The following is a 27,250-nucleotide window of genomic DNA, read 5'->3' on the forward strand; positions in this document are numbered from 1 at the left end:
AGCCACGGCTCAAGCAGGGCCAGGTGCTGTGCAACCCAGACCTGCTGTCGCTGGGTGCAGCATGGGAGCCCTCCTCTGCAGCCCTCCTGCGCTGCCCGGCCCCACCGGCCTGCTTGGGACACAGGGCCACAGGCTCCTGGCTCTGTGTCGAGGCAGCCAGCCGAGGAGGTGCTCAGGGGCTCTGTCTTGTCCGCAGTTCCGAGTGCAGCTCCGCAGCGTGTGGCCGTCATGGCAGTGGGAGATGGGAACGGCACAGTGCTCATCACCTGGGACCCCCCACCCCACCACGCGCACAACGGCATCCTCCGGGGCTACAAGGTGAGGGACTTGGGCCCAGCACCGCTCCGAAGTGCTCGGCATTCAGGGGGACATGGTAGAGAGTCACGGCCGCCCCTCCTAGCCACAAGGTACCTGGCCGGCTCGTGCAGGGGTCTTGCACACGCGTGGGGGGGAGGGAGGTAAACAGGTGGGTGCCTGCCCTGCGCTTTGTGCATTCTGTCTCTGGGTGTGCCACATCCGCGCTAGCTCTGTCTGGGTGTGCTACAGGCGTGCTGTCTCTGGGTGTGCCACAGCCGCGCTAGCTCTGTCTGGGTGTGCTGCAGGCGTGCTGTCTCTGGGTGTGCTGCAGGCGTGCTGTCTCTGGGTGTGCCATAGGCGCGCTAGCTCTGTCTGGGTGTGCTGCAGGCGTGCTGTCTCTGGGTGTGCCATAGGCGCGCTAGCTCTGTCTGGGTGTGCTGCAGGCGTGCTGTCTCTGGGTGTGCCATAGGCGCGCTAGCTCTGTCTGGGTGTGCTGCAGGCGTGCTGTCTCTGGGTGTGCCACATCCGCGCTAGCTCTGTGCTGGGTGTGCTACAGGCGTGCTGTCTCTGGGTGTGCCACAGCAGCGCTAGCTCTGTCTGGGTGTGCTACAGGCGTGCTGTCTCTGGGTGTGCCACATCCGCGCTAGCTCTGTGCTGGGTGTGCTACAGGTGTGCTGTCTCTGGGTGTGTCTGTGATGGAGTTCTGGGGTCCCCCAAGCTCTGCACCCTGTCCGCAGGCAGGAGAGTCTCTCACTCAGCAGGAGAACAGCGGGTTTATTAGCCAACAGGACACAGCATCGTACAGAGGAGTCAGTGCAGCAGGCAGAGACAGCCAGTCCCATCCATGTTGGGGAGAGGAGGCCCCGAGGGGCCCCCAGAGCTGGGGCCTGGCCCCCTCCTTCGTCTCTTTCTCCCTCAGCCCAGACTCACTGCTTCCAACTCCCAGTTCCAATTCAAACCCCTCAGGCTCCACCTCCTCCTTTGTCTGCAGTACAAAGGTGTCACCTGGTCATCAAGGTTACCCTCAGCAGGAGCCCCACACCCTCTGTGAGCCACTCATATACACACAGGTATCCCCCACTCCATCACAGTGTCACAGCCGGGCTAGCTCTGTCTGGGTGTGCTGCAGGCGTGCTGTCTCGGGATGTGTCACAGCCGCGCTAGCTCTGTCTGGGTGTGCTACAGGCATGCTGTCTCTGGGTGTGTCACAGCCGGGCTAGCTCTGTCTGGGTGTGCTGCAGGCGTGCTGTCTCTGGGTGTGCCATAGGCGCGCTAGCTCTGTCTGGGTGTGCTGCAGGCGTGCTGTCTCTGGGTGTGCCGCAGCCACGCTAGCTCTGTCTGGGTGTGCTGCAGGTGTGCTGTCTCTGGGTGTGCCACAGCCGCACTAGCTCTGTCTGGGTGTGTGATGGGGTTCTGGGGTCCCCCAAGCTCTGCACCCTGTCCGCAGGCAGGAGAGTCTTTTACTCAGCAGGAAAACAGCAGGTTTATTAGCGGACAGGACACAGCATCGTACAGAGGAGTTAGTACAGCAGGCTGAGACAGCCAGTCCAATCCATGTTGGGGAGAGGAGGCCCCGAGGGGCCCCCAGAGCCGGGGCCTTGCCCCCTCCTTTGTCTCTCTCTCCCTCAGCCCAGACTCACTGTTTCCAGCTCCCAGTTCCAATTCAAACCCCTCAGGCTCCACCTCCTCCTTTGTCTGCAGTACAAAGGTGTTACCTGGTTGTCAGGGTTACCCTCAGCAGGAGCCCCACACCCTCTGTGAGCCACACACACACACAGGTATCCCCCACTCCATCACATCTCTCCCCCCTTCCAGACTGAACTGAGCGGGGTCACTCAGCCGGTGACCTGGGGAAGTTCGGGGCCCTCCCCTCGTGATTGGGCCTCGGCTGCACCCTCAGTGCTCCCCTTGATGTGCACCACCTCCATGTCATAATCCTGCTGGGGGAGGCTCCAACTCAGGAGCTTGGTATTGGCCCTTTTCATGTGATGCAGCCAGACAAGTCCCTTTAGTTCCCTCAGGTTGGTCAGTCTCCCGGCCTCTGTCTCTGGTCCATCAGCCACGTTCTCAAGTCGGGCAGGCAGAGCCCATACAGATGCTGCAGCACCAACAGATCAAATAGTTCTTTTCTGGTCTGGGCCCTGCCCCATCTGCCCACCAGTCCACACAGCTACTCCGCCCGATGTTTGGAATTCAGTTACAGTCCAGTAAAGGAAGGTACAAATGCTTCCATCCTTGGCATTTAGCCAGACCACCACAATGGCTGTGTGCCTCAGTTTCCCCTTTCATGCCACACAATAGGTTTGGAATGTTCCTTCTCATGTCAGAGGTTGCAAGACTAGTTACAGGGAACAATGGTGACATTTCAGAGTTACAGACTCCTTCAACATACAATTCATGCTTCTACATCAATGTCATCATGTCACATGGCTCTTTCCAAACATTCAGTGTATGGTACAATTCTACAGCTTTTGGTAGCAGCACCCCTTGGTTACAGCAGTCAGCGTGAGTAACAGAACAAACCCATTGCAACTGTACATTTACGTTGCTCTTTGGTAGACCACAACTTTTGTGTAACCTCCTTGAGAATCTGGTATTTTGGGGATAAATGGCTGAGGCCTTTCTTAGCACCATCAAGTTCTAATCTTCTCCCTTGCCCCCTGGGGTGGAAATCTGATCTCTCTGGCTGTGCCCTCCCTTCTAACAAGAGCTGCGCCATTGATGATCTCAGGGAGATGGCCCCCTTCCAGCCAGTCTGGAAATTTGCAAACCAAACTGCTTTCTGAGCGTTGTTTTGTGAGTCCCAGACGCAGAATCCACATGAAGGAATCCCTGTTTATCCCTTACTGGCCCACCAGGCCCAAAGCTCCTGTGTCCTTCCACCTCCAACTACTGCCTCCCCATGGAATCAGAATTGGAGTCCAGTGTGAGAATATAAGTGTTTCTAGCATCTGGAGATGGGGAATTGCTGGCCCTCTCCTGCATCCTACAGAGACTGACTGTGCAACTGTTTTATTTGGTTCTCACAGGGCTGCTCACATTCCCTGATAGTTTTTACTTTACTTGCACCAGCTTCCAATTCCTGAGAAACTTTTACCCTGCCTGCTTTGGACCCTTCCAGAGCACAGCCAGTGGTTTCACACTCAGGCAGGTCCTGGCTATCAGGAGCTGAAACAAACTTCTCCCCAGGCAAAGGGCTGCTCTGGTGCTTACAGACAAGCACCTTTCCTGTTCACTCTCCTTTACCTCACTCCCATTTTCTGCAGTCCCCACAGACGGGTCAGGAAAAGTTTCAGGGAAATTCTTTTCCTCAAGAGCTCCCCCAAACAACAACTCACCCCTGTCTGGCTCCACAGGGCACTGCTCCCTTGAGCCACAACCAGCTCCTGGGTTTTACCTACACCCAGGATCACTTCTGGCCCATCAGGCAGATTCCCATGTAATCCCCCTCCAGGCAGACAGCCAGTACCACCGGACAGAAGGTCAGGGTCCCTTTCCTCCCTTCTGCTACCAGCTCCTTTATCTTCATCAGTCAGCGTAATGCCATTGCCCGTCTGTTCTTGTGTCCTGGCGAGAGGATGACTCTGGTAGGACAGAGTCCTCTCACCCCCTCCCAGTAACACCTCAGCATCAGGCAAAGAACAAGTACCAGAATCGTCTGGTCTCTGGGGTTCCCTGATGATACTAACTGGATCAGACCGAGTTAAAGCATCATCCCCCCTGAGAGACACAGAGGTAGGCCCACTTCCCATCTGGGCTTCAGCTGCCCTCAGATCCAGCTCTGGGATCTTGGCTCCATCTTGAGCCCCCACAGGCTCAGGCAAAGGATTCACATCCCCAGAAGCAGAAGCACTTTTCTTGCACCAAGGACCAGTGTCCTTAGCAGGGACACCACTGCCCATCCCAGAGCCATTCCCTCTGCTCCAGCCCCCATGGCTGGATTCAGAGTCACACCTGGAATGCTTTTTCCTGGTGGTTCCTTCTCCAGCCACCCCAGGCTGGTGAATCTTCCTCAGACAATGGGCTAGTTTCCTTATTGGCACCTTTTCCAAATGCAGGTTCTGCTCTCTCCCCAGGCTGCTGCTGCTGCTGCTGTTCAACACAGACAGACAATGTGAGACACTTTCTCCTTTGTCCCAGCCCCCTGGCTGGTCTGAGACACACACCCAGAAGGTGAGGCAGCTTCTCTGAGACAACTTGCCATTCCCAGTGGGCAAGCTGCTTTCCTGCACAGACACACAGGCACCTTCCTCGGCCCAGGCCTGGAAAACTCTTCACAGGTCTGTCTTGGCCACTAGTAGATGATGGGTTGGAATCGCTCCTTCCTTCCTTGAGCTGTGGCAGGCCACTCGGTTCAGAGCTCCAGGCAGTCCAGGGTTCCCTGCTCCGATCTGGGCTCACCTCTGCAGGATTCTCCCCAGCCCTCAGCTCCGCCACTGCACATCCACGCTGCCTTGTCCAGCTTCTTTAATCTCGATTCGGTTTCCAGGTGCTGCCACTTCACAGCGGAGTTGCTCAGCGTGGTTGCAGGCTCTCAGGCTGATGCCCTCTGCACCCCACGATTCCTGGAAGAATCCCTTCAGTGTGCCAGGCTCCTTGCGGGTCACAAGCTGCCCGGGGTTAGGCCGTAGGCCCCTCTGCCCTCTGGGACCGACTCCAACAGACTCCCAGCGGAACCCCTTCTTCAGTGTGACACCCGCTGTCAGGGACCATGAGCACACTGTCTTGGGAAGGACTCATTCAGCGTCAGCCTCCTCAGGGGTCACTTGTTCCTGGGGGTTGGGCTCTCGGCCCCTCCACCTTCTGGGACCGACTCCAACAGATTCCCAGGAGTAACCCCTCCTCGGGTGTGACACCCCCTCTCGAGGACCACGACCGCAGTTGCTTGGGTTTGGCCGCAGGCCCCTCCGCCTTGGGGAGCTGCACCTCACTGCCCTTCAGCACACCTGGGGTCTCGCAGGCCCCACTTCTTCCGGGGCCCCGGTCACTTACTGCTGGATGCTCCATCCTCGGGGTGCAGAACATCCCACTCCTGACACCAGTGTGATGGGGTTCTGGGGTCCCCCAAGCTCTGCACCCTGTCCGCAGGCAGGAGAGTCTTTTACTCAGCAGGAAAACAGCAGGTTTATTAGCCGACAGGACACAGCATCGTACAGAGGAGTTAGTACAGCAGGCTGAGACAGCCAGTCCAATCCATGTTGGGGAGAGGAGGCCCCGAGGGGCCCCCAGAGCCGGGGCCTGGCCCCCTCCTTTGTCTCTCTCTCCCTCAGCCCAGACTCACTGTTTCCAACTCCCAGTTCCAATTCAAACCCCTCAGGCTCCACCTCCTCCTTTGTCTGCAGTACAAAGGTGTTACCTGGTTGTCAGGGTTACCCTCAGCAGGAGCCCCCCACCCTCTGTGAGCCACACACACACACAGGTATCCCCCACTCCATCACAGGGTGTGCTACAGGCGTGCTGTCTCTGGGTGTGCCACAGCCGCACTAGCTCTGTCTGGGTGTGCTACAGGCGTGCTGTCTCTGGGTGTGCCACAGCCGGGCTAGCTCTGTCTGGGTGTGCTACAGGCGTGCTGTCTCTGGGTGTGCCACAGCCGGGCTAGCTCTGTCTGGGTGTGCTGCAGGCGTGCTGTCTCTGGGTGTGCCACAGCCGCACTAGCTCTGTCTGGGTGTGCTACAGGTGTGCTGTCTCTGGGTGTGCCATAGGCGCGCTAGCTCTGTCTGGGTGTGCTGCAGGCGTGCTGTCTCTGGGTGTGCCGCAGCCGGGCTAGCTCTGTCTGGGTGTGCTGCAGGCGTGCTGTCTCTGGGTGTGCCGCAGCTGCGCTAGCTCTGTCTGGGTGTGCTGCAGGCGTGCTGTCTCTGGGTGTGCCGCAGCCGCGCTAGCTCTGTCTGGGTGTGCTGCAGGCGTGCTGTCTCTGGGTGTGCCACAGCCGGGCTAGCTCTGTCTGGGTGTGCTGCAGGCGTGCTGTCTCTGGGTGTGCCGCAGCTGCGCTAGCTCTGTCTGGGTGTGCTGCAGGCGTGCTGTCTCTGGGTGTGCCGCAGCCGCGCTAGCTCTGTCTGGGTGTGCTGCAGGCGTGCTGTCTCTGGGTGTGCCACAGCCGGGCTAGCTCTGTCTGGGTGTGCTGCAGGCGTGCTGTCTCTGGGTGTGCCACAGCCGGGCTAGCTCTGTCTGGGTGTGCTACAGGCGTGCTGTCTCTGGGTGTGCCATAGGCGCGCTAGCTCTGTCTGGGTGTGCTGCAGGCGTGCTCTCTCTGGGTGTGCCACAGCCGGGCTAGCTCTGTCTGGGTGTGCTACAGGCGTGCTGTCTCTGGGTGTGCCATAGGCGCGCTAGCTCTGTCTGGGTGTGCTGCAGGCGTGCTGTCTCTGGGTGTGCCACAGCCGGGCTAGCTCTGTCTGGGTGTGCTACAGGCGTGCTGTCTCTGGGTGTGCCACAGCTGTGCTAGCCCTGTCTGGGTGTGTTACAGGTCTGGTACCTGGGCAATGAAACTCACCATCACTCGAACAGGACCGTGGATGGAGGGACACACAGTCTGGAAGTGGTTGTGCTGCCAGCTGGGGAGAAGTACTGTGTCCAGGTGGCAGCCTTCAATGGAGCTGGACTCGGGGTGCCCAGCAATGCCACCTGCAGCCACCGAGGTGAGAACCAATGTTGTGCTCTGGAGCCCTTCGTCCAGCCCCAGGGAGCGGGTGAGCCCTGTCAGAGTCAGCCTGGGGCGCAGGGACAGGCAGATTGCTCACAGCCTGCTCCCCCGCTGCCCTTCACACCCTGCCTCAGTCAATGGGGCGCTTGGAGCCCGCCAGCCCAGCTGCCAGGCTGGAGTCACAGGGAAGGGCAGGACCCCTCCCCAGCGGCCCTTTTCAGAGTGCAGTGGCCCTGCTGGGGCAGCAAGTGGGCACGCTCCTGGGCCGGTTTCCCTTCCTGCTGGCCTGCCTGCAGGACCTTGGGCCAAGGACGCACTCGGGACGGGCCGTTTTTTGGCTCCAGATCTGATTCATTTGGCTTGAGCTCCTGGACAGTGCTGGCTTTCTGCGGGGCCTCCTCCCAGTGCCCCCAGCATTGGCCCAGCTTGCAGCCTGGCTCCCAGCTGTGAGCCCTGGAGCCTGGCACCCTGGCCGGCAGAGGAGCAGCAGGCGGCTGTGCGACAGGAGCCCCCCCGAGCGTGGCCCTGTAAGGGGGCTTTGCGAGAGACTGGCTCGCTGCTGCAGCCCCTCAGCTCACCTCTGACCTGCCCCTCCCTCCCCAGAGCCGGCGGTGGGGAGGACGGCCAGGACCCCGGCTGCGCTGTCCTTCAGCCACATCCTGGCTGTGATCCGCCAGCCTGTCTTCATTGCCAGCATGGGCTCGCTGCTCTGGCTCATGCTGATGGCCCTGGCTGTCCACCTGTGCCAGCAGCGTGCCCGGCACCCTAGCCGAGGGCAGCTGCATGCCCCGAGCAAAGGTGAGCAGGTGGCTGGGGCTGGGGAGCTCCTGTGGCCCCTAGCCTGGGGGAGGTGTGGGGCAGCCGGGCTCAGGGAGCTGGAGAAGTACCAGTCTTCAGGCTAAAGCAGGGCCCTGCAGCCACCCCACTCTCTGGACATCACACTGGGGATTGGTCCTAGACAATTCTGGTCTCCGCCCCACTGCTGCCCTGGGGGATGTCCCCAGGAGGGGGCATGTGTCACGGACGGGGGTTCCCTAGGCCCTGCCCCCACTCTCAGCCAGGCGGGACTCTCACGCAGCGGGGCGACAGGGACACAGCGTAGAACAGACTTGTCAGCACAGGGACCAGAAGCCGTCAGCACCATCCACTTTGGGGAGAGGGGCCCAGAGGGGTCCCCAAGCCAGGCCCTGGCCCCCTTCCTACCTCTCCAGCCAGCCCAGACTGCCCCACTCACCAGCCCAGGTCCAATTCCAACCAGCCAGGCCCCTCCTCTCACCCTTGGCCTGTTTCCTGGGAAGAAAGGGGTCACCTGGCTGCTGGGTTACAAAGAGCAGGGAGGGCCATTGCCTACGTGTGAGGAGTCAGCACACCCAAACTCCCCTCCCCACTGTGCGCTGGTGCTGTGCCTGGGGAAACTGAGGCACCCACCTCAGGTCGCTGCAGGACAGTAGGAAACACATGTGGCCCGACCAGGGGAATGTAATCCCAGCAAGCCCCACTTCATCATAACCTGTCAGCAGAGGGGGAGCCCCAGTTCCCATCCCAGTGCTGTGGACCTGCACCAGGACTGCCCAGAGAGGAGCTGGTAGAGTCCCTGGCACGAGGGAAGGGGCCGAGGTGAGAGACAGGCTCCCGAGGAGAAAAGTGGCCGGGGGAGGGGGCAGCTGGTGCCATGCAGCCCAGGGGGGTTTGCTGACCCGGGGGCTGGCAGGGGAGCAGCCCGGTCCCCGGAAGGCGCCATTGCAGTCGAGTAATTCCGCCTGCCTCGCCCCCAGGTCTGTGCCGATACGCCAGCGCAGCCCCCATGCTGAGGCAGAGGTGAGTGACGGGACGCTGGGTGGGCTTCCCATCGTGCTGTGCAGGCAGAGGTGCGGCTCCCCACGCCCCCAAGCCACCCCAGCAGGTGGGGGCACTCCTCCCCTCCCCTCCCCCAGCAGGGAGCTGCCCCCCTGCACCAGGGCAGCAGCTCTGTGCAGGGCCCAGAAGGGCAGGGAGCTCGCCCCCAGCCAGCGCTGCCCTGTGTGGGGTCAGGGCAGGGGACCAGAGGGCTCCATGTGCCATGGAGCCTCATGTTCCCCCATCCCCCTCCAAGCCAGACCTGCTGCCCACTTCTGGGGTGCAGCGTGGGGCCCCGGGCAAGGCAGGCACCTGGCGGTCTGCCTTAGCGTCCCTACCTGGGCATGCCCTAGTCCCACTGCCAGCCTGCTCTGAGCCAGAGCCACCCCCTTCCCCTAGACCCCTCATCCCACTCAGAGCCAACACCCCCAGCCCCGAACCTGTCCCCTGCTGCTCCCCAGCCCAGCTCCCATTGGCCGTGAGCCTCCTGCACCCCAGCCAGCGCATTCCCCTCCTGCTTCTCAGCACCCATAGAGAGAGCGAGGGAGAGGGAATGCAGCACACGGGGGCGGGGCCTCTGAGGAGGGCGGGGCCTCGGGAAGAGGCGTGGCCGCAGGGCAGGTGACTGGCAGGGGCAGAGCAAGGGCGTTCAGTTTTCTGCAGACAGACCCATTCACCTCCTCCGTCCGCAGCCCCGGGCTGGAGACGAGCAACTCGCCCTGGTTGGCCGCCCACTGGAAAGCCCCCTCCTGCTCCAAGAGCTTCAGCAGCAGCCGGTCGAGCAGCCAGCTCCTGTGGGCTGAGACCAAGGACAGCCCAGCCTGGCACCGCTCAGGTGAGGCCCTGCCCTGCCCTGCCAGCACTGGCCAGGCCACCCCTCCCGCTGTGCTGCAGGGTGTTCCAAGGGCACGGAGCCCAAGCGACGCTCCCTCTGCTGGGGTCCGGGGGTTGGGGGCCTGGCGGAGCGCCCCATGCTGGGTTCTGGGGGGCTGGTGGGGGGCTGGTGGAGCGCCCCATGCTGGGTTCTGGGGTGCTGGTGAAGCGCCCCATGCTGGGTTCTGGGGCCTGGTGGGGGGCTGGTGGAGCGCCCCATGCTGGGTTCTGAGGGCCTGGCGGGGGGCTGGTGGAGCGCCCCATGCTGGGTTCTGGGGTGCTGGTGGAGCGCCCCATGCTGGGTTCTGGGGCCTGGTGGGGGGCCGGTGGAGCGCCACATGCTGGGTTCTGGGGCCTGGTGGGGGGCTGGTGGAGTGCCCCATGCTGGGTTCTGGGGGGCTGGTGGGGGGCTGGTGGAGCACCCCATGCTGGGTTCTGGGGTGCTGGTGGAACGCCCCATGCTGGGTTCTGGGGCCTGGTGGGGGGCTGGTGGAGCGCCCCATGCTGGGTTCTGGGGGTCTGGCGGGGGGCCGGTGGAGCGCCACATGCTGGGTTCTGGGGCCTGGTGGGGGGCTGGTGGAGTGCCCCATGCTGGGTTCTGAGGCCTGGTGGGGGGCTGGTGGAGCGCCCCATGCTGGGTTCTGAGGGGCTGGTGGGGGGCCGGTGGAGCACCCCATGCTGGGTTCTGGGGGTCTGGCGGGGGGCCGGTGGAGCGCCACATGCTGGGTTCTGGGGCCTGGTGGGGGGCTGGTGGAGTGCCACATGCTGGGTTCTGGGGGGCTGGTGAAGCGCCCCATGCTGTGTTCTGGGGTGCTGGTGGAACGCCCCATGCTGGGTTCTGGGGTGCTGGTGGAACACCCCATGCTGGGTTCTGGGGGCCTGGCGGGGGGCTGGTGGAGCGCCCCATGCTGGGTTCTGGGGTGCTGGTGGAGCGCCCTATGCTGGGTTCTGGGGCCTGGTGGGGGGCCGGTGGAGCGCCACATGCTGGGTTCTGGGGCCTGGTGGGGGGCTGGTGGAGTGCCCCATGCTGGGTTCTGGGGGGCTGGTGGGGGGCTGGTGGAGCACCCCATGCTGGGTTCTGGGGTGCTGGTGGAACGCCCCATGCTGGGTTCTGGGGCCTGGTGGGGGGCTGGTGGAGCGCCCCATGCTGGGTTCTGGGGGTCTGGCGGGGGGCCGGTGGAGCGCCACATGCTGGGTTCTGGGGCCTGGTGGGGGGCTGGTGGAGTGCCACATGCTGGGTTCTGGGGGGTTGGTGGGGGGCTGGTGAAGCGCCCCATGCTGTGTTCTGGGGTGCTGGTGGAACGCCCCATGCTGGGTTCTGGGGTGCTGGCGGAACACCCCATGCTGGGTTCTGGGGGCCTGGCGGGGGGCCGGTGGAGTGCCCCATGCTGGGTTCTGGGGCCTGGTGGGGGGCCGGTGGAGTGCCCCATGCTGGGTTCTGGCGGGCTGGTGAAGCGCCCCATGCTGGGTTCTGGGTGTCTCCGGTGTGTCCGTGGGGCGGGGGGAGATCTGTGGATTAGGTGAGGCGGTGGACCCCCCAGGGGAAGGATCCGTAACACGCCATGTCTCTCCCCTTTCTCTCTGCAGCTGTGTCCTTCGACAGGCAGAGCCAGGGCTCCCAGCTCCCAGCTGCAGCGTGGGCCTCTGACAGCAGCAGTCTGTGCAGGGTCGACCTGCCTGCCAGGGATGTGCAACCCTTCCCCTGGTCCCCCCAGGCCTGTGCCCCGGGCCCTTACCCCAGTACTGCGAGACCTGGGCCCCGGGACGGCCAGAGCCTGGGCATGGAGCGTGGAGTGGGAGAAAGTGGGCTGTGGAAGCCAGCAGGCCTCAGTGTCCCCAGCCTCGCCCAGCCGGGGCCCTGGCATCCAGGTACGTCCCAGCTGGGAGCTCTGACCTGGGGGAGCCTGGGCCTGCATTGGGGCCACGCAGGAGCACGGCCCAGGGGGAAGGTGGCCGCTGAGTCTGTGGTGCCGCACTGCACCCATGTGGCAGGGCCAGCCTGCAGCTGGGGGAGGGGAGCTCAGGACTGGCACTGGGAGCAGCGGCAGCCACTTGGCATCAGCCCCCCGAAGCAGGCCAGGCGCGCCCCCATGGTGCCCCTGGCATTGCCGCGGCAGGGGTGGGGGCACAGGAGCAGGCTGGGGGTGGGGGGGTCTGAGCGACGGGGGCACTGACCTTCGCAGCCTCCCAGGGGCACAGGTGGCTTGTGTCCCCCACCACTCCCAGCCGGTCAGAGCGGCGGGGGGGAGCCTCCGGGCCCCAGCGGGGTAGGAGGAGGGGAGCGGCGGGGGGCTGCATCCAGCTGCGAGGCTCCAGGCTGCATGGGCTGCCCCGGCCATGGGCGGGATGGGGGCGGGGGGCTGGATCCGGGCGGGGCTCCGGAAGACAGCCTTCACCCAGCAGAGCTCAGTGGCTTGTGGGAGTGAGCGAGCGGTTCACGCCCGGCTGTGCCACGGGCAGGCACTGCGCAAACCTGGCCGGATTGCCCGGGACAGGGCTGCTGCCGCTCGCGGTGAGATTACCACGGGAACGCACGGTGCACAAGTGCAGCCTGGCTGCGCGCTGGCTTCTCGGGGCAGGCTGGGGCCTTGGCTCCCATGGGCTCTCCCCTGGGCCCAGCTCCCACTGCGAGCAGGCTCTGGGTACCGCCCCCAGTGCTCATCCCTCTGTCTGCCCTAGAGCTGCAGCAGGCGCATAGCAGCCCCGTGCTGCTGGCCAGCCCCCCAGCGTGCACCACCAGCCCTGGCGGCAGCTCAGCAAAGCGCACTGCAGACAGAGGTGAGCTAAGCTGGGGCCGCCCTGACCCCTCTCTGGCCCAGAGCCAGCACACCGGGGTGCTGTGCCTGGCCGGGCTGCCTTTGCTCAGCAGCTGGGGAGGGGTTCTGGGCATGCAGGTGATTTCTGGGCTGCTCTGCAGGCCTTTGAGTGCTCTGGGACCTGGGGGGCATTGCAGGCGTGTGGGGGAGACCGGCTTTGCCAGGGGGGCGTCAGAGCTTGAAAGGCTGTGGGTGGCAGGAGTCTCTGGGCGCTGTGTAGAAGGCAGGTTGGTGGGGCTGGGCTGCCTGTGGAGCTCTCTGCTTGGGGGCAGAGGAATGCTGAGGTCCTGCTTAGTGTCCTGCACCGTATCCTGCTCTCCAGCCACATGGTGGCTGGCTGGAGTTGCTGGCAGGTGCTGCTGCTGGGGGGCTGCCCGCTGGGCACCCTGGGCCTCCTGCCTGGCCAGAGACCTCCGAGGCTCAGGCTGCCCCTCACTCGTTGGGAGTCCCACCACCCCTGGCTCATCCCAGTGGTACCCACAGGCCCCTCTCCTGCTGCACCCCACTGCCAAGCACTCGGCCTATTCCTTCTTCCGGGCTCCACTGTCACCGGGAGCCGGGCTGCAGCTAGTGGCGCCTCTCTGGCCTCTTCTGCTGGCCTGGCCACTGGTTGGGGTGGTGCCCCTCTGGGGCCAGAGGCCGGGCTGGCGTCTTACTCCCTTCCTGACCCTCCCCAGGCTGGGGCTGCCATGAGCAGCATTGTGGGGCTCCAGCGCCATTCCTGCTGCCCTGCCAGCTGGGGTGCTCCTGGCTGAGCTCTGCCAAGCCTTGCTCTGCCCCAGAGTCAGCAGCCAGGGCACCGCTGCCCCCCAGGGACGGAGCGCCCTGCCCTGCCCTGCCCAGGGCTCAGCCCACCACTACCCAGCTGGGCAGGGTTGCAGAGGGGCTGTGCCAAAGCCACCAGCTTGGTTGAGGGTGTACAGGGCTCCAGACACTTGTGGAGATGCTCCCCCAGTCAGAAACATCCCCAGCAGTCCCAGTGGTAGCGCACCAACCCGCAAAGCCGAGCAGTATCTGCCAGCTCTGGCACACTGATGCACGAGCTGGCCTGTGACCAGGCCAGGCCTGATCGGCCACTGTAGCCAAGCAGCACCAACAGCCCTGCAGCCTCCAACCACTAAGCCACCCAGTGTCCCACCACTGGCCGGTGCCCCGGGTGCAAGGTGCCTGTAACGGGGGAGGCGGCCTGGGAACGCCTGCAGCAGCTCTGTGCTTCTCCAACCCAGTGCGAAGGGTGATACGGCCCCGAGCAGGAGCTGTGAAAGCAGACGGGGGGCCGGCCCTACGGGCAGGGAGTGATCCACAAAGCCCCGGGGCCCTGAAGGAGCTTTGTTGGCAGGAGGTGCTTTGCCGGGCTGGGCTGCCATGAGCTGAGGCTGGCGCCTGCCTCTCTCCTTCCCCACAGCCAGCAAGCTGCTGTGCTCGTCTGGCCAGTGTGGCTCCCCTGTTAGACCAGGACTGGCCTGCCCAGCTGGGGAGGGACTGGGGATGGGGAGCACCTGGCAGCTGGTGAGGCACCGAGAGGGCCAGCCACATAGAATCCCTCCGGCCAGCAGTTGTCGGCCGCCGCAGGGCCTCCCCTGTGGCCAGCCAAGCCTGTTGTGGAATGCGACGTGGGCCCCAGGCTGGGGTGGAGATGGCAGGGAGGAGCACCAGCATCTGCCCATGCCCTGCCCCTCCTTGGGGGTGGGGGGAGTACCACAGAGGGACCCAGCAGAGATGTCAGCAATGGGCCCACGGAGCCTGGGCCACGGACCACATCATGCACCCACGTCCTGGGTCCGCCCTGGGCGTGTGCGGCCGAGCAGGGAGAGAAGAGGCTCCCTTGGGCAAGGCCTGGGTTAGCTGAGGAGGCTGCATGAGGGGGACCCCCTGCCTGCTGACCCCCACCTGCCACCAGTGGGATGACAGCCCCTGTCTGCCAGGGCCAAGCCTGGACTGGCCGTTGCACTGAATGGACAGGGTCGCACACGCAGCCAGAATCAGGCTTGTGGCCAGGGGCAGTGTCGGCCCAGGGGCCATTGGCTGGCTGCTGCCCAGGCTTCCAGGCAGGGCTGCTGCCCTCTGGCTGGTGGGCGGGGGTGCCTGGGGGTGAGGCTGGGTGGGTGATTGGCGGGTGGGGAGCTGGGGCTGGGGGTGATTGGCAGGAGGGTGGGTGGGGGCAGGGGCGGGTGGGTGATTGGCAGGTGGGTGGGTGACTGGAAGCTACTGGGGGCTAGGCGGCTGCCTGATGGTTTTTCCTGTTTTTCCCCAGGGGCGGAAGCCAAAGTGCTGGAAACCTTCAGCCCCCTGAGGCTGCTGGAGCCCGGCGGCGCCCAGCGCGTGACGGGCACGTTGCCCCTGCCTCCCGCCCCGCACGGCCCCCAGGGCCAGGCTGCGCACTCAGGGTAAGGGCCTGCGGCGTGTACTCCCAGTGCCGCTGCCCCAGCCTTGCCTGCCGGGGCGCTGCGGCTAGAGCTCCTTTGGCCGCCCCACAGCGCCTCTGGGAGCAGCCTGGCTCCCTGACCTGCCGAGGGCAGAAGCCCACAAGCTGCGGGAGGGCTGGTGTGCCGGGCGGGGGGCCGAAGAATCCCCAGCAGGGCTCCAGGCTGGGACCTGAAGGGCTAAGCAGGGTGTCGCGAAAAGATGCTGGGCAGTACGGGGGACCGGGAGCCAGAGATGAGCCACCAGTGCGCCCTGGGAGCAGGGAAGGCCCCTGGCACGTGGGGCTGCGTCAGGAGGAGCACTGCCAGCAGCTCTCGGGCAGTGTTCTGCCCTCTCCTCAGCACCGGAGAGGACATGGCCGGCGCACCGTGCTCAGCTCTACCCTGGCCTTACACAAAGGCTGTGACTGCCCTGGCAGAGCGTGTGCCACTGGGCTTGGGGGCTGGAGCACGTGAATTCCGGGGCCAGGCTGTGGGACCTAGGCTTGCTGAGGCTACAGAAGAGAAGAGTGAGGGGGGAGGAGGTGATAGCAGCATTGGAGGGGTGATGCCGGGCAGGGTGTGCCGGGGTTGTGATACCACAAGGGGGGGTGATGCCGGGCAGGGTGTGCTGGAGCTGTGATATCAAGTGGGGGAGTGATGCCGGGCAGGGTGTGCTGGAGCTGTGATATCAACTGGGGGGTTGCTGCCAGGCAGGGTGTACCGGGGTTGTGATAACACACGGGGGGGGGGGGGTGATGCTGGGCAGGTTGTGCCGGGACTGTGATACCAGGCGGGGGGGGTGATGCTGGACAGGGTGTTCCGGGGTTGCGATACCACGTGGGGGGGCTGATGCCGGGCAGGGTGTGCTGGGGCTGTGATACCAGGCAGGGGGGTAATGCTGGGCAGGGTGTGCCGGGGCTGTGATACCAGGTGGAGGGGTGATGCTGGGCAGGGTGTGCCGGGGCTGTGATATCGGGCAGGTGGGTGGTGATGCTGGGCAGGGTGTCCCGCGGCTCTAATACCAGGTGGGGGGGGTGATACCAGGAAGGGTGTTCCAGGGGTGTGATGCCAGGTGGGGGGTTGATGTCGGTCAGGGTGTGCTGGGTCTGTCATAATGGGCAGGGTGTGTCGGGTCTGTGATACTAGGCAGGGGGGTGATGCTGGACAGGGTGTGCCACGGTTATGATACCAGGTGTGGGGGGGGTGATGCGGCGCAGGGTGTGCCCGGGTTGTGATATCAGGCGGGGGGGTGATGCCGGGCAGCGTGTGCCAGGGCTGTGATACCAGGCGGCGGGGGGTGACGCTAGACAGTGTGTGCCGGGGCTGTGATACTGGGTGTGGGAGTGATGCTTTGGATGGTGTGCCGGGGCTGTGATATTAGGCGGGGAGGTGATGCCGGACAGGGTGTGCCGGGGCTGTGATATCAGGTAGGGGGGTGATGCTGGGCAGGGTGTGCCGGGGGGGGGGGGCGGGGGGGAGATGCTGGACAGGGTGTGCCAGGGCTGTGATATCATGCGATGGGGTGATACCAGGCAGGGTGTGCCAAGGGTGTGATGCCAGGTAGGGTGTGCTGGGGGTGTGACACTTGGCGGGGGGGAGTGATGCTGGGCAGGATGTGCCGGGGCTGTGATACCAGGAGGCGGGGGGGGTGATGCTGGGCAGGGTGTGCCGGGGCTGTGATACCGGGCGTGCGAGTGATGCTTTGGATGGTGTGCCGGGGCTGTGATATTAGGCGGGGGGGTGATGCCGGGGCTGTGATGCCGGGCAGGGTGTGCCGGGGGGCGGGGAGATGCCGGGCAGGGTGTGCCGGGGGGCGGGGAGATGCTGGACAGGGTGTGCCGGGGGTGTGATGCCAGGCGGGGGGGAAGTGATGCTGGGCAGGGTGTGCCGGGGCTTTGATGCCAGGCGGGGGGGAAGTGATGCTGGGCAGGGTGTGCCGGGGCTTTGATGCCAGGCGGGGGGGAGTGATGCTGGGCAGGGTGTGCCGGGGCTCTCATACCAGGCATGGGGGTGATGCCGGGCAGGGTGTGCCGGGGCTGTGATACCAGGTGGAGGGGTGATGCCGGGCAGGGTGTGCCGGGGCTGTGATACTAGGCGGGTGGGTGGTGATGCCGGGCAGGGTGTCCCGCGGCTCTAATACCAGGTGGGGGGGTGATGCCAGGAAGGGTGTTCCAGGGGTGTGATGCCAGGCAGGGGGTTGATGTCGGTCAGGGTGTGCTGGGTCTGTGATACTAGGCAGGGGGGTGATGCTGCGCAGGGTGTGCCGGGGTTGTGATATCAGGCGGGGGGGTGATGCCGGGCAGCGTGTGCCAGGGCTGTGATACCAGGCAGCGGGGGGTGACGCTAGACAGTGTGTGCCGGGGCTGTGATACCGGGTGTGGGAGTGATGCTTTGGATGGTGTGCCGGGGCTGTGATATTAGGCGGGGGGGTGATGCCGGACAGGGTGTGCCGGGGCTGTGATATCAGGTAGGGGGGTGTGTAATGGAGTGGGGGGAGTGCATGTGTGAGTCAGGCTGGATGTCTGAGGCAAGCAGCAGCTCCCAGTGGCTAAGGATGACCCTGGGGCTACAACTGGCAGGTGACACCTCTGCCTGAACAAAGAGCAGGGAGGAGCTGAGCTGGGTTTTGAATCGGGGGCGGCAGTTAGAGGGAGGAGAAGGGAGAGGTGGAAGGCAGCCAGCCTGAGGAGGGGGAAGCTACACCCCAGAGGGGCACCCCTCGGGGTCTTCCCCCCAGGACAGGTTGGAAGGACTGTCTCTAGCTGCTGTGCTGTCGCTTCTGTGAGAAACTGGACATCTGTTGCCTAATAAACCTGCTGTTGTACCTGCTGAGTGAGAGTCTCTCCTGCCAGCGGACGGGGTGCAGTGCAGGGGGACCCCTGAACCCCATCACACTGGTGTCAGAAGTGGGATGCACTGCACCCACGGATGAGCTCCCAGCAGTGGCTGACTGAGCACCAGAGAAGGAAGGAGTCTCACAAGAGCCAGAGGGGGAACAGAGCCATTCCTGCAGCTGCTGCTGGTGAGTGGATACCCCGGGAAATAGCGGGGAGATGGATTATACCCGACTCCTGAAGGCAGAGCTAGCGGGGCTGTGCAGAGAGAGGGGCCTGACCGTGGGGAAGGCGACCAAGGCCCAGCTGATTGCCCAGCTGGAAGAGAGTGACCGATCCGGGGGGGCAGAGCCTGTCCCGGCAGAAAGTGGCCGGTCAGCCTCGGGAAGCGTTTCGGATTCTCCGACAGGAGCAGGGGCTCGACGCCGTCAGACAGACGCGGTGCCCACCAGGTCGCGCTCAGCTAGCGGTGGTCCATCGCGGGCAGAGTCCCCCGCCGCAGAGCTGCGACGGCTGGAACTCGAGGTGAAATTAAAGGAACTGGAGCACCAGGAACGGGAAAGAGAGCGTGAGCGCCAGGAACGGGAAAGAGAGCGCGAGCACGAGTGCCAGCTACAAGAGAGACAGCGGGAGGAAAGAGAGCGAGAGTGTGAGGAGAGAGAGCGAGAGCGGGAGCATGAGCGAACCATGGCAGAGGCGAGACGCCAAGAGGCCCCAGCTGCGGTAAGCGGGGAGAGGGCCAGACGGATCGGGGTGGCCAGTCACTTGGAGACGCGTGTGCTGGCCCAGTGTCAGGACACAGGGGACATGGACGAGTTCCTTACCACCTTCGAGCGAGCCTGTGAGTTGCATGAGGTTCCCCCAGATGAGTGGCTCCGGCACCTCACCCCCTTGCTGGGCCAGAAGGCTGCAGCGGTGCTCAGCCAGCTGGTGGGGCTGCAGCCTGGGGACTATGAACGGTTCAAACAGGCCCTGCTGCATAAGTTAGGGCTGACTCCGGAGATGTACAAGAAGAAGTTCCAGGAGGCGCAGAAGAGGCCAGAGGAAACCCATGTAGATACAACCGCCGCCTGAAGCAATACTACCAGAAGTGGGCGTTCGGAATGGGAGTCCAGTCTGTAGAGGACCTGATCGAGCTGGCGGTCGTGGAGCGATTCTACGAGATGTGCGCACCTGACCTGAGGCTGTGGCTCGTGGACCGGAAGCCAGGGGACTCACATGATGCAGGGAAACTGGCAGATGACTTCACAAACAGCCGGGCCAGGTTTGAAAGTGAGCCCCACAAAGAGAGGGAGTCCCGGAGAGACCGAGAATCTCAGAGAGACCGGTCCCTAACTGTACGACAGAGGGGACCACCTCTTGGGCAAGCCCAGGAAAGAGGGGCCAGCCACCCACTCCCCAGAGAGCCAAACAGATCCCGGACAGAGCAGCCGGCCCGAGGGACACAACAAGACCCAGGCTGTTATCGCTGTGGGCGAAAGGGGCATAGAGCAGCCCAGTGCCCCAGGCTCCCAGACAGGTTGAGCAGGCCGGGGGGTCATGGAGTCAACTGGGTGGGGTCCCAGAAGTCAGAGGGGCTGGCGGCCAAGGCGGGTGGTGCTGACAATGGGCACTCGGATTGGGCCGAGTCCGCCCCACAGACCAGCTCCTCAGGGGGACCAAATGCTCAGAGGTCAGTTTACAGAGTGGGGGCGGCACTGCCTCTGTGGAGCAAGCGTCTCAAACACCTCGAGGTAGAAGGGAAAAAGGTCACGGGGTTCTGGGACACAGGCGCTGACGTGACGCTGGCCCGACCCGGGGTGGTGGCACCGGGCTGCATGATACCCGATTCCCACCTGACGATAACAGGAATTGATGGGACCCCTTTCAAGGTGCCCATGGCGAGGGTGCACCTGAAATGGGGGAAGAAGGAAGGCCCCAAGGAGGTGGGCGTGCACAGCCATTTGCCGGCGGATGTACTGATGGGGGCTGACCTGGAGAACTGGCAAGGTGAACGCCCTCGTGCCCTGGTCCTGACCCGTAGCCAAAGAAAACGAGGGGTGCGCTCCCCAGATTCAGGGGTACAGGCCCAGCCAAAGTCACAGGAGCCACGGGCCAACGCTGAGAGAAAGGGGGCCCCCAAAAACCAGATCTCACAGGCCAGGGGTGCTGGAGCCAGGCAGGGATGGGGAAGTAGCATCCGCTCCTGCCCCAGCGGAAGAATTCCAGGCAGAGCAGCAGAGAGACCCCTTCTTGCAGAAGCTGAGGGAACTGGCCAGTCTCAGCCAAGCTCCACAGCTGGGGGAGGGCTGCAAGGAGAGATTCCTGTGGGAAAAGGGATTCCTGTACCGGGAATGGGCTCCCAGACGCAAAGCGGAGCCATGGAAGGTCCAGAGGCAACTGGTGGTTCCCCAAAAGTACCAGTGCAGGCTGCTGTACCTAGCCCATGATGTCCCGCTCGCAGGACACCAGGGGATCCACCGCACCAGGAGAAGGTTGTTACAGAACTTTTTCTGGCCAGGGATCTTTGCAGCTGTCCGTCTGTATTGCCTGTCCTGCGATCCCTGCCAGAGGGTGGGGAAGAGCCGGGACAAGGGGAAAGCTGCCTTGAGGCCACTGCCCATCATAGAGGAGCCTTTCCAGAAAGTGGCTATAGACATAGTGGGCCCCTTCAGCAAGGCAACGCGTTCGGGGAAGAAATATATTTTGGTAGTGGTAGATTTTGCCACGCGATACCCAGAAGCAGTGGCCTTGACCTCTATCGACGCTGACACCGTGGCAGATGCACTGCTGTCCATTTTCAGCAGAGTGGGGTTCCCCAAGGAGGTCCTCACAGATCAGGGGTCCAACTTCATGTCGGCCCTACTGCAAAGCTTGTGGGACAAGTGTGGGGTCCGGCACACCGGGGCCACAGCCTACCACCCGCAGACCAATGGGCTGGTGGAGAGATTCAATGGGACTCTGAAGCAGATGCTGAGAACCTTCATGAATCAATACCCCCATGACTGGGACAAGTACTTACCCCACCTGCTGTTTGCATACAGGGAGGTGCCCCAGGAATCCACGGGGTTCTCCCCGTTTGAGCTGCTGTATGGAAGGAGGGTACGGGGACCCTTGGACTTGCTCAGAGAAGAGTGGGAGGGGACGGCCTCTCCTGAAGGGGAGTCAGTGGTACAGTATGTACTGACCTTCCGGGAAAAACTCACCGAGCTCATGGGCCTGGCCAGGGAGAACCTCTCCATGGCCCAAAGGAAGCAAAAGGTCTGGTATGACCGTAAGGCCAGGGCCCGAGCCTATGCCACCGGGGATCAAGTGATGGTCCTTATACCTGTGCGGCGGAACAAGCTGCAAGCGGCCTGGGATGGGCCCTTCAAGGTTGTCAAACAGCTAAATGACGTGAATTGTGTGGTGGAACTGGCGAACCGGGCCCACAGCCACCGGGTCTATCATGTGAACATGATGAAACCTTACTGGGACAGACAGAACTTGGTGCTGGCCGTGTGCAGACACTGGGAGGGGCAGGGGGATGATCCCTTGGTGGATTTACTCACAAGGACTGGAGCCGGCTCCTTGCTGGAGTCTATTCCCCTCTCAGACCAGCTGACCCCTGCCCAGCAGACGGAGATCAAAGAGGTGCTGCATTCGCATCAACAGCTGTTCTCTGACAGACCCGGACGCACTGACCTGGCTGTCCACCGAATAGAGACAGGCACCCACGCCCCTATCAAGTGTGTGCCATTCAGAGCCACAGGGAGGACGGCTCAGGACATAGAGCGGGAGGTTGAAAACATGCTGGCTCTGGGGGTGATGCAACCCTCGTCCAGCTCCTGGGCCTCTCCCGTGGTGTGAGTCCCTAAAAAAGATGGGTCTGTTCGGTTTTGTGCGGACTATCGCAAGCTTAACGCCATCACTCTCTCGGACGCCTACCCCATGCCCAGGCCTGATGACCTTTTAGACAAGCTGGGGGGAGCCCGTTACCTCACCACCATAGACCTCACCAAGGGGTACTGGCAAGTGCCATTAGACCAAGATGCCCAGCTGAAGTTGGCTTTCATCACTCCTGTGGGGCTCTACGAGTTCCTGGTCCTGCCCTTTGGCCTCAAGGGGGCACCCGCTACCTTCCAGCGTCTGGTGGACCAGCTGCTGAAAGGGATGGAGAGCTTTGCCCTGGCGTACATGGACGACGTTTGCATCTTCAGCCAGACGTGGGAGAACCATGTGTCCCAAGTCAAGCAGGTGCTGGACCGACTCCAGAAGGCCGGGCTGACTATCAAGGCAGGGAAGTGCAAGGTGGGAATGGCTGAGGTGACCTACCTGGGCCACAAGGTGGGCAGCGGCTGCTTAAAGCCAGAGCCAGCTAAAGTGGAGGCTGTCAGAGATTGGCCCACACCCCAGACTAAGAAACAGGTCCAGGCCTTCATTGGGATGGCAGGGTACTACCGGAGGTTTGTGCCCCACTTTAGCTCCATCGCAGCCCCCCTCACGGAGCTGTGTAAAAAGGGAAAGCCTGACAAGGTGGTCTGGACGGAGCAGTGCGAACAGGCCCTCTGTGCGCTGAAGGAGGCTCTGGTCAGGGCCCCAGTGCTGGCAAATCCAGACTTCAACAAGCCCTTCCTGTTGTTCACCGATGCCTCGGACGTGGGGCTGGGGGCGGTGCTAATGCAGGTGAATGACAAAGGGGAGAAACACCCCATCGTGTACCTGAGTAAGAAGCTGCTGCCCCGGGAGCAGAGCTACGCGGCCATAGAGAAGGAATGTCTGGCCATGGTGTGGGCGCTGGGGAAGCTGCAGCCGTACCTGTTTGGACGGCGTTTCACCGTGTACACCGATCACTCACCCCTGACCTGGCTGCATCACATGAAAGGGGCCAACGCCAAGCTCCTGCGGTGGAGTCTGCTCCTGCAGGACTACGACATGGAGGTGGTCCACGTCAAGGGGAACAACAACACCATAGCCGATGCCCTGTCACGCAGGGAGGGCCCCGAGCTTCCCCAGGTCACTGGCTAAGTGACCTCGCTCAGTGCGGTCTGGAAGGGGGGAGAGATGTGATGGAGTGGGGAGAATGCAGGTGTGAGTCAGGCTGGATGTCTGAGGCTAGCAGCAGCTCCCAGTGGCTAAGGATGACCCTGGGGCTACAACTGGCAGGTAACACCTCTGCCCTGAACAAAGAGGAGGGAGGAGCTGAGCTGGGTTTTGAATCGAGGGGCGGCAGTTAGAGGCTAGGGGAAGGGAGAGCTGGAAGGCAGCCAGCCTGAGGAGGGGGAAGCTACACCCCAGAGGGGCACCCCTCGGGGTCTTCTCCCCAGGACAGGTTGGAAGGACGGTCTCTGGCTGCTATGCTGTCGCTTCTGTGAGAAACTGGGCATCTGTTGCCTAATAAACCTGCTGTTGTACCTGCTGAGTGAGAGTCTCTCCTGCCAGCGGACGGGGTGCAGTGCAGGGGGACCCCTGAACCCCATCTCAGGGTGATGCCAGGCAGGGTGTGCTGGGGGTGGAGATGCTGGATAGGGTGTGCCAGGGCTGTGATACCATGTGGTGGGGATGATACCAGGCAGGGTGTGCCAAGGGTGTGATGCCAGGTAGGGTGTGCTGGGGGTGTGACACTTGGTGGGGGGCGGTGATGCCGGGCAGGGTGTGTGGGGCTGTGATGCCAGGCGGCAGGGGGGGGGTGACGCTGGGCAGGGTGTGCCGGGGCTGTGATACCAGGCGGCGGGGGGGGTGACGCTGGGCAGGGTGTGCCGGGGCTGTGATACCAGGCGGCGGGGGGGGTGACGCTGGGCAGGGTGTGCCGGGGCTGTGATACCAGGCGGCGGGGGGGGTGACGCTGGGCAGGGTGTGCTGGGGCTGTGATACCAGGCGGCAGGGGGGGTGACGCTAGACCGCGTGTGCCAGGGCTGTGATACCAGGCGGCAGGGGGGGTGACGCTAGACCGCGTGTGCCAGGGCTGTGATACCGGGCGTGCGAGTGATGTTTGGATGGTGTGCCGGGGCTGTGATATTAGCGGGGGGGATGATGCTGGGGCTGTGATGCCAGGCAGGGTGTGCTGGGGGGTGGGGAGATGCTGGACAGGGTGTGCCAGGGCTGTGATACCACACGGTGGGGGTGATGCCGGGCAGGGTGTGCCGGGGGTGTGACACTTGGCGGGGGGGGGTGATGCCGGGCAGGGTGTGCTGGGGGTGTGATGCCAGGCAGGGGGGAGTGATGCCGGGCAGGGTGTGCTGGGGGTGTGATGCCAGGCAGGGGGGAGTGATGCCGGGCAGGGTGTGCCGGGGCTGTGATGCCAGGCAGGGGGGGTGATGCCGGGCAGGGTGTGCCGGGGGTGTGATGCCAGGCGGGGGGGAGTGATGCTGGGCAGGGTGTGCCGGGGCTGTGATGCCAGGTGGGGGGGAGTGATGCCGGGCAGGGTGTGCCGGGGCTGTGATGCCAGGCGGGGGGGGTGATGCCGGGCAGGGTGTGCCGGGGGTGTGATGCCAGGGGGGGGGGAGTGATGCTGGGCAGGGTGTGCTGGGGCTGTGATACCAGGCGGCAGGGGGGGTGACGCTGGGCAGGGTGTGCCGGGGCTGTGATACCGGGAGTGCGAGTGATGCTTTGGATGGTGTGCCAGGGCTGTGATATTAGGCAGGGGGGTGATGCCGGGGCTGTGATGCCGGGCAGGGTGTGCCGGGGGGCGGGGAGATGCTGGACAGGGTGTTCCAGGGCTGTGATACCATGCGGTGGGGGTGATGCTGGGCAGGGTGTGCCGGGGGTGTGATGCCAGGCGGGGGGGAAATGATGCTGGGCAGGGTGTGCCAGGGCTTTGATGCCAGGCCGGGGGGGTGATGCTGGGCAGGGTGTGCCGGGGCTGTGATACCAAGCAGCGGGTAATTCTGGGCAGGGTGTGCCGGGGCTGTGATACCAGGTGTGGGGGTGATGCCGGGCAGGGTGTGCCGGGGCTGTGATACCAGGCATGGGGGTGATGCTGGGCAGGGTGTCCCGGGACTGTGATGATGGGCAGGGTGTGCCGGGGATGTGATACCAGGCGGTGGGGTGATGCTGGGCAGAGTGTGCCGGGGCTGTGATGCCAGGTGTGGGGGGGTGATGCTGCCCTGGGTGTGCCGGGGCTGTGATACCAGGCCGGGAGGGTGATGCTGGGCAGGGTGTACCAGGGCTGTGATACCAAGCAGGGGGTGATGCCGGGCAGGGTGTGCCGGGACTGTGATACCAGGCATGGGGGTGATGCCGGGCAGGGTGTGCCGGGACTGTGATGATACCAGGCAGTGGGGTGATGCCGGGCAGGGTGTGCCGGGACTGTGATGTTGGGAGGGGGGTGATGCTGGGGCAGGGTGTGCCGGGGCTGTGATACCAGGCGTGGGGGGGTGATGCTGGGCAGGGTGTGCCGGGGCTGTGATGCCAGGCGTGGGGGGGTGATGCCGGGCAGGGTGTGCCGGGGCTGTGATACCAGGCATGGGGGTGATGCTGGGCAGGGTGTGCTGGGACTGTGATGATGGGCAGGGTGTGCTGGGGATGTGATACCAGGCGTGGGGGGGTGATGCTGCGCAGGGTGTGCCGGGGCTGTGATACCAGGCCGGGAGGGTGATGCCGGGCAGGGTGTACTGGGGCTGTGATACCAAGCAGGGGGGTGATGCCGGGTAGGGTGTGCCGGGACTGTGATGATACCAGGTGGTGGGGTGATGCTGGGCAGGGTGTGCCGGGACTGTGATGTTGGGAGGGGGGTGATATCGGGCAGGTGGGTGGTGATGCCGGGCAGGGTGTCCTGCGGCTCTAATACCAGGTGGGGGGGTGATGCCAGGAAGGGTGTTCCAGGGGTGTGATGCCAGGTGGGGGGTTGATGTCGGTCAGGGTGTGCTGGGTCTGTCATACCGGGCAGGGTGTGCCAGGTCTGTGATACTAGGCAGGGGGGTGATGCCGGACACGGTGTGTTGGGTCTGTGATACTAGGCAGGGGGGTGATGCTGGACAGGGTGTGCTATGGCTGATACCAGGCGGCGGGGGGGTGACGCTAGACAGTCTGTGCCGGGGTTGTGATACCGGGTGTGGGAGTGATGCTTTGGATGGTGTGCCGGGGCTGTGATATTAGGCGGGGAGGTGATGCTGGACAGGGTGTGCCGGGGCTGTGATATCAGGTAGGGGGGTGATGCCGGGCAGGGTGTGCCGGGGGGCGGGGGGAGATGCTGGACAGGGTGTGCCAGGGCTGTGATACCACGCGGTGGGGGTGATACCAGGCAGGGTGTGCCGAGGGTGTGATGCCGGGTAGGGTGTGCCGGGGGTGTGACACTTGGCGGGGGGGGGTGTTTGCTGGGCAGGGTGTGCCGGGGGTGTGATACCAGGCGGCAGGGGGGTGATGCTGGGCAGGGTGTGCCGGGGCTGTGATACCAGGCCGCAGTGGGGTGATGCTGGGCAGGGTGTGCCGGGGTTGTGATACCAGGCGGCGGGGGGATGATGCTGGGCAGGGTGTGCCGGGGCTGTGATACCGGGCATGCGAGTGATGCTTTGGATGGTGTGCCGGGGCTGTGATATCAGGTAGGCGGGTGATGCCGGGCAGGGTGTGCCGCGGGGTGGGGAGATGCTGGACAGGGTGTGCCAGGGCTGTGATACCACGCGGTGGGGGTGATGCTGGGCAGGGTGTGCCGGGGGTGTGATGCCAGGCGGGGGTAGTGATGCTGTGCAGGGTGTGCCGGGGCTGTGATACCAGGTGGGGGGGTGGTGTTGCTGCCCAGGGTGTGCTGGGGCTGTGATACCAAGCAGGGGGTAATTCTGGGCAGGGTGTGCCGGGGCTGTGATGCCAGACGGTGGGGTGATTCTGGGCAGGGTGTGCCGGGGCTGTGATGCCAGGCGGGGGTGGGTGATGCTGGGCAGGGTGTGCCAGGGGGTGGGGAGATGCTGGACAAGGTGTGCCAGGGCTGTGATACCACGCGGTGGGAGTGATGCTGGGCAGGGTGTGCCGGGGTTGTGATACCAGGTGGCGGGGTGGTGTTGCTGCCCAGGGTGTGCTGGGGCTGCGATACCAGGCCGGGAGGGTGATGCTGGCCAGGGTGTGCCGGGGCTGTGATACCAGGCCGGGAGGGTGATGCTGCCCAGGGTGTGCCGGTGCTGTGATACCAAGCAGGGGGTAATTCTGGGAAGGGTGTGCCGGGGCTGTGATACCAGGCATGGGGGTGATGCCGGGCAGGGTGTGCCGGGACTGTGATGATGGGTAGGGTGTGCCGGGGATGTGATACCAGGCGGTGGGGTGATGCCGGGCAGGGTGTGCCGGGGCTGTGATACCAGGCCGGGAGGGTGATGCTGCCCAGGGTGTGCCGGGGCTGTGATACGAAGCAGGGGGTAATTCTGGGAAGGGTGTGCCGGGGCTGTGATACCAGGCATGGGGGTGATGCCGGGCAGGGTGTGCCAGGACTGTGATGATGGGTAGGGTGTGCCGGGGATGTGATACCAGGCGGTGGGGTGATTCCGGGCAGGGTGTGCCGGGGCTGTGATGCCAGGCAGGGGTGGGTGATGCTGGGCAGGGTGTGCCGGGGCTGTGATGCCAGGCGGGGCAGGGGGTGATGCTGCCCAGGGTGTGCCGGGGCTGTGATAC

At 64.0% G+C, this 27,250-nt stretch overlaps 1 protein-coding gene across 4 annotated transcripts in view; it reads left to right on the plus strand.

The window, feature by feature from the left end:
- The window catches only part of ROBO4 (roundabout guidance receptor 4), a 63,850-nt gene that overhangs the window by 12,437 nt on the left and 24,163 nt on the right, over positions 1-27,250 (plus strand). For 3 of the 4 annotated variants that reach the window (XM_074976689.1, XM_074976686.1, XM_074976687.1), the window contains exons 9-16: positions 197-318; positions 6,758-6,929; positions 7,538-7,732; positions 8,710-8,752; positions 9,463-9,605; positions 11,231-11,512; positions 12,323-12,421; positions 14,714-14,846. In XM_074976689.1, the coding sequence (XP_074832790.1) occupies positions 197-318; positions 6,758-6,929; positions 7,538-7,732; positions 8,710-8,752; positions 9,463-9,605; positions 11,231-11,512; positions 12,323-12,421; positions 14,714-14,846 (1,189 nt within the window). Of the gene's footprint in view, positions 1-196; positions 319-6,757; positions 6,930-7,537; positions 7,733-8,709; positions 8,753-9,462; positions 9,606-11,230; positions 11,513-12,322; positions 12,422-14,713; positions 14,847-17,716; positions 17,842-27,250 lie in introns of those variants that run through there. The other variant, XM_074976688.1, reaches the window with a different exon arrangement.

This window comes from Carettochelys insculpta, chromosome 25 (assembly GCF_033958435.1).
Source record: "Carettochelys insculpta isolate YL-2023 chromosome 25, ASM3395843v1, whole genome shotgun sequence".
In the NCBI taxonomy this organism is placed as follows: Eukaryota; Metazoa; Chordata; order Testudines; family Carettochelyidae; genus Carettochelys; species Carettochelys insculpta.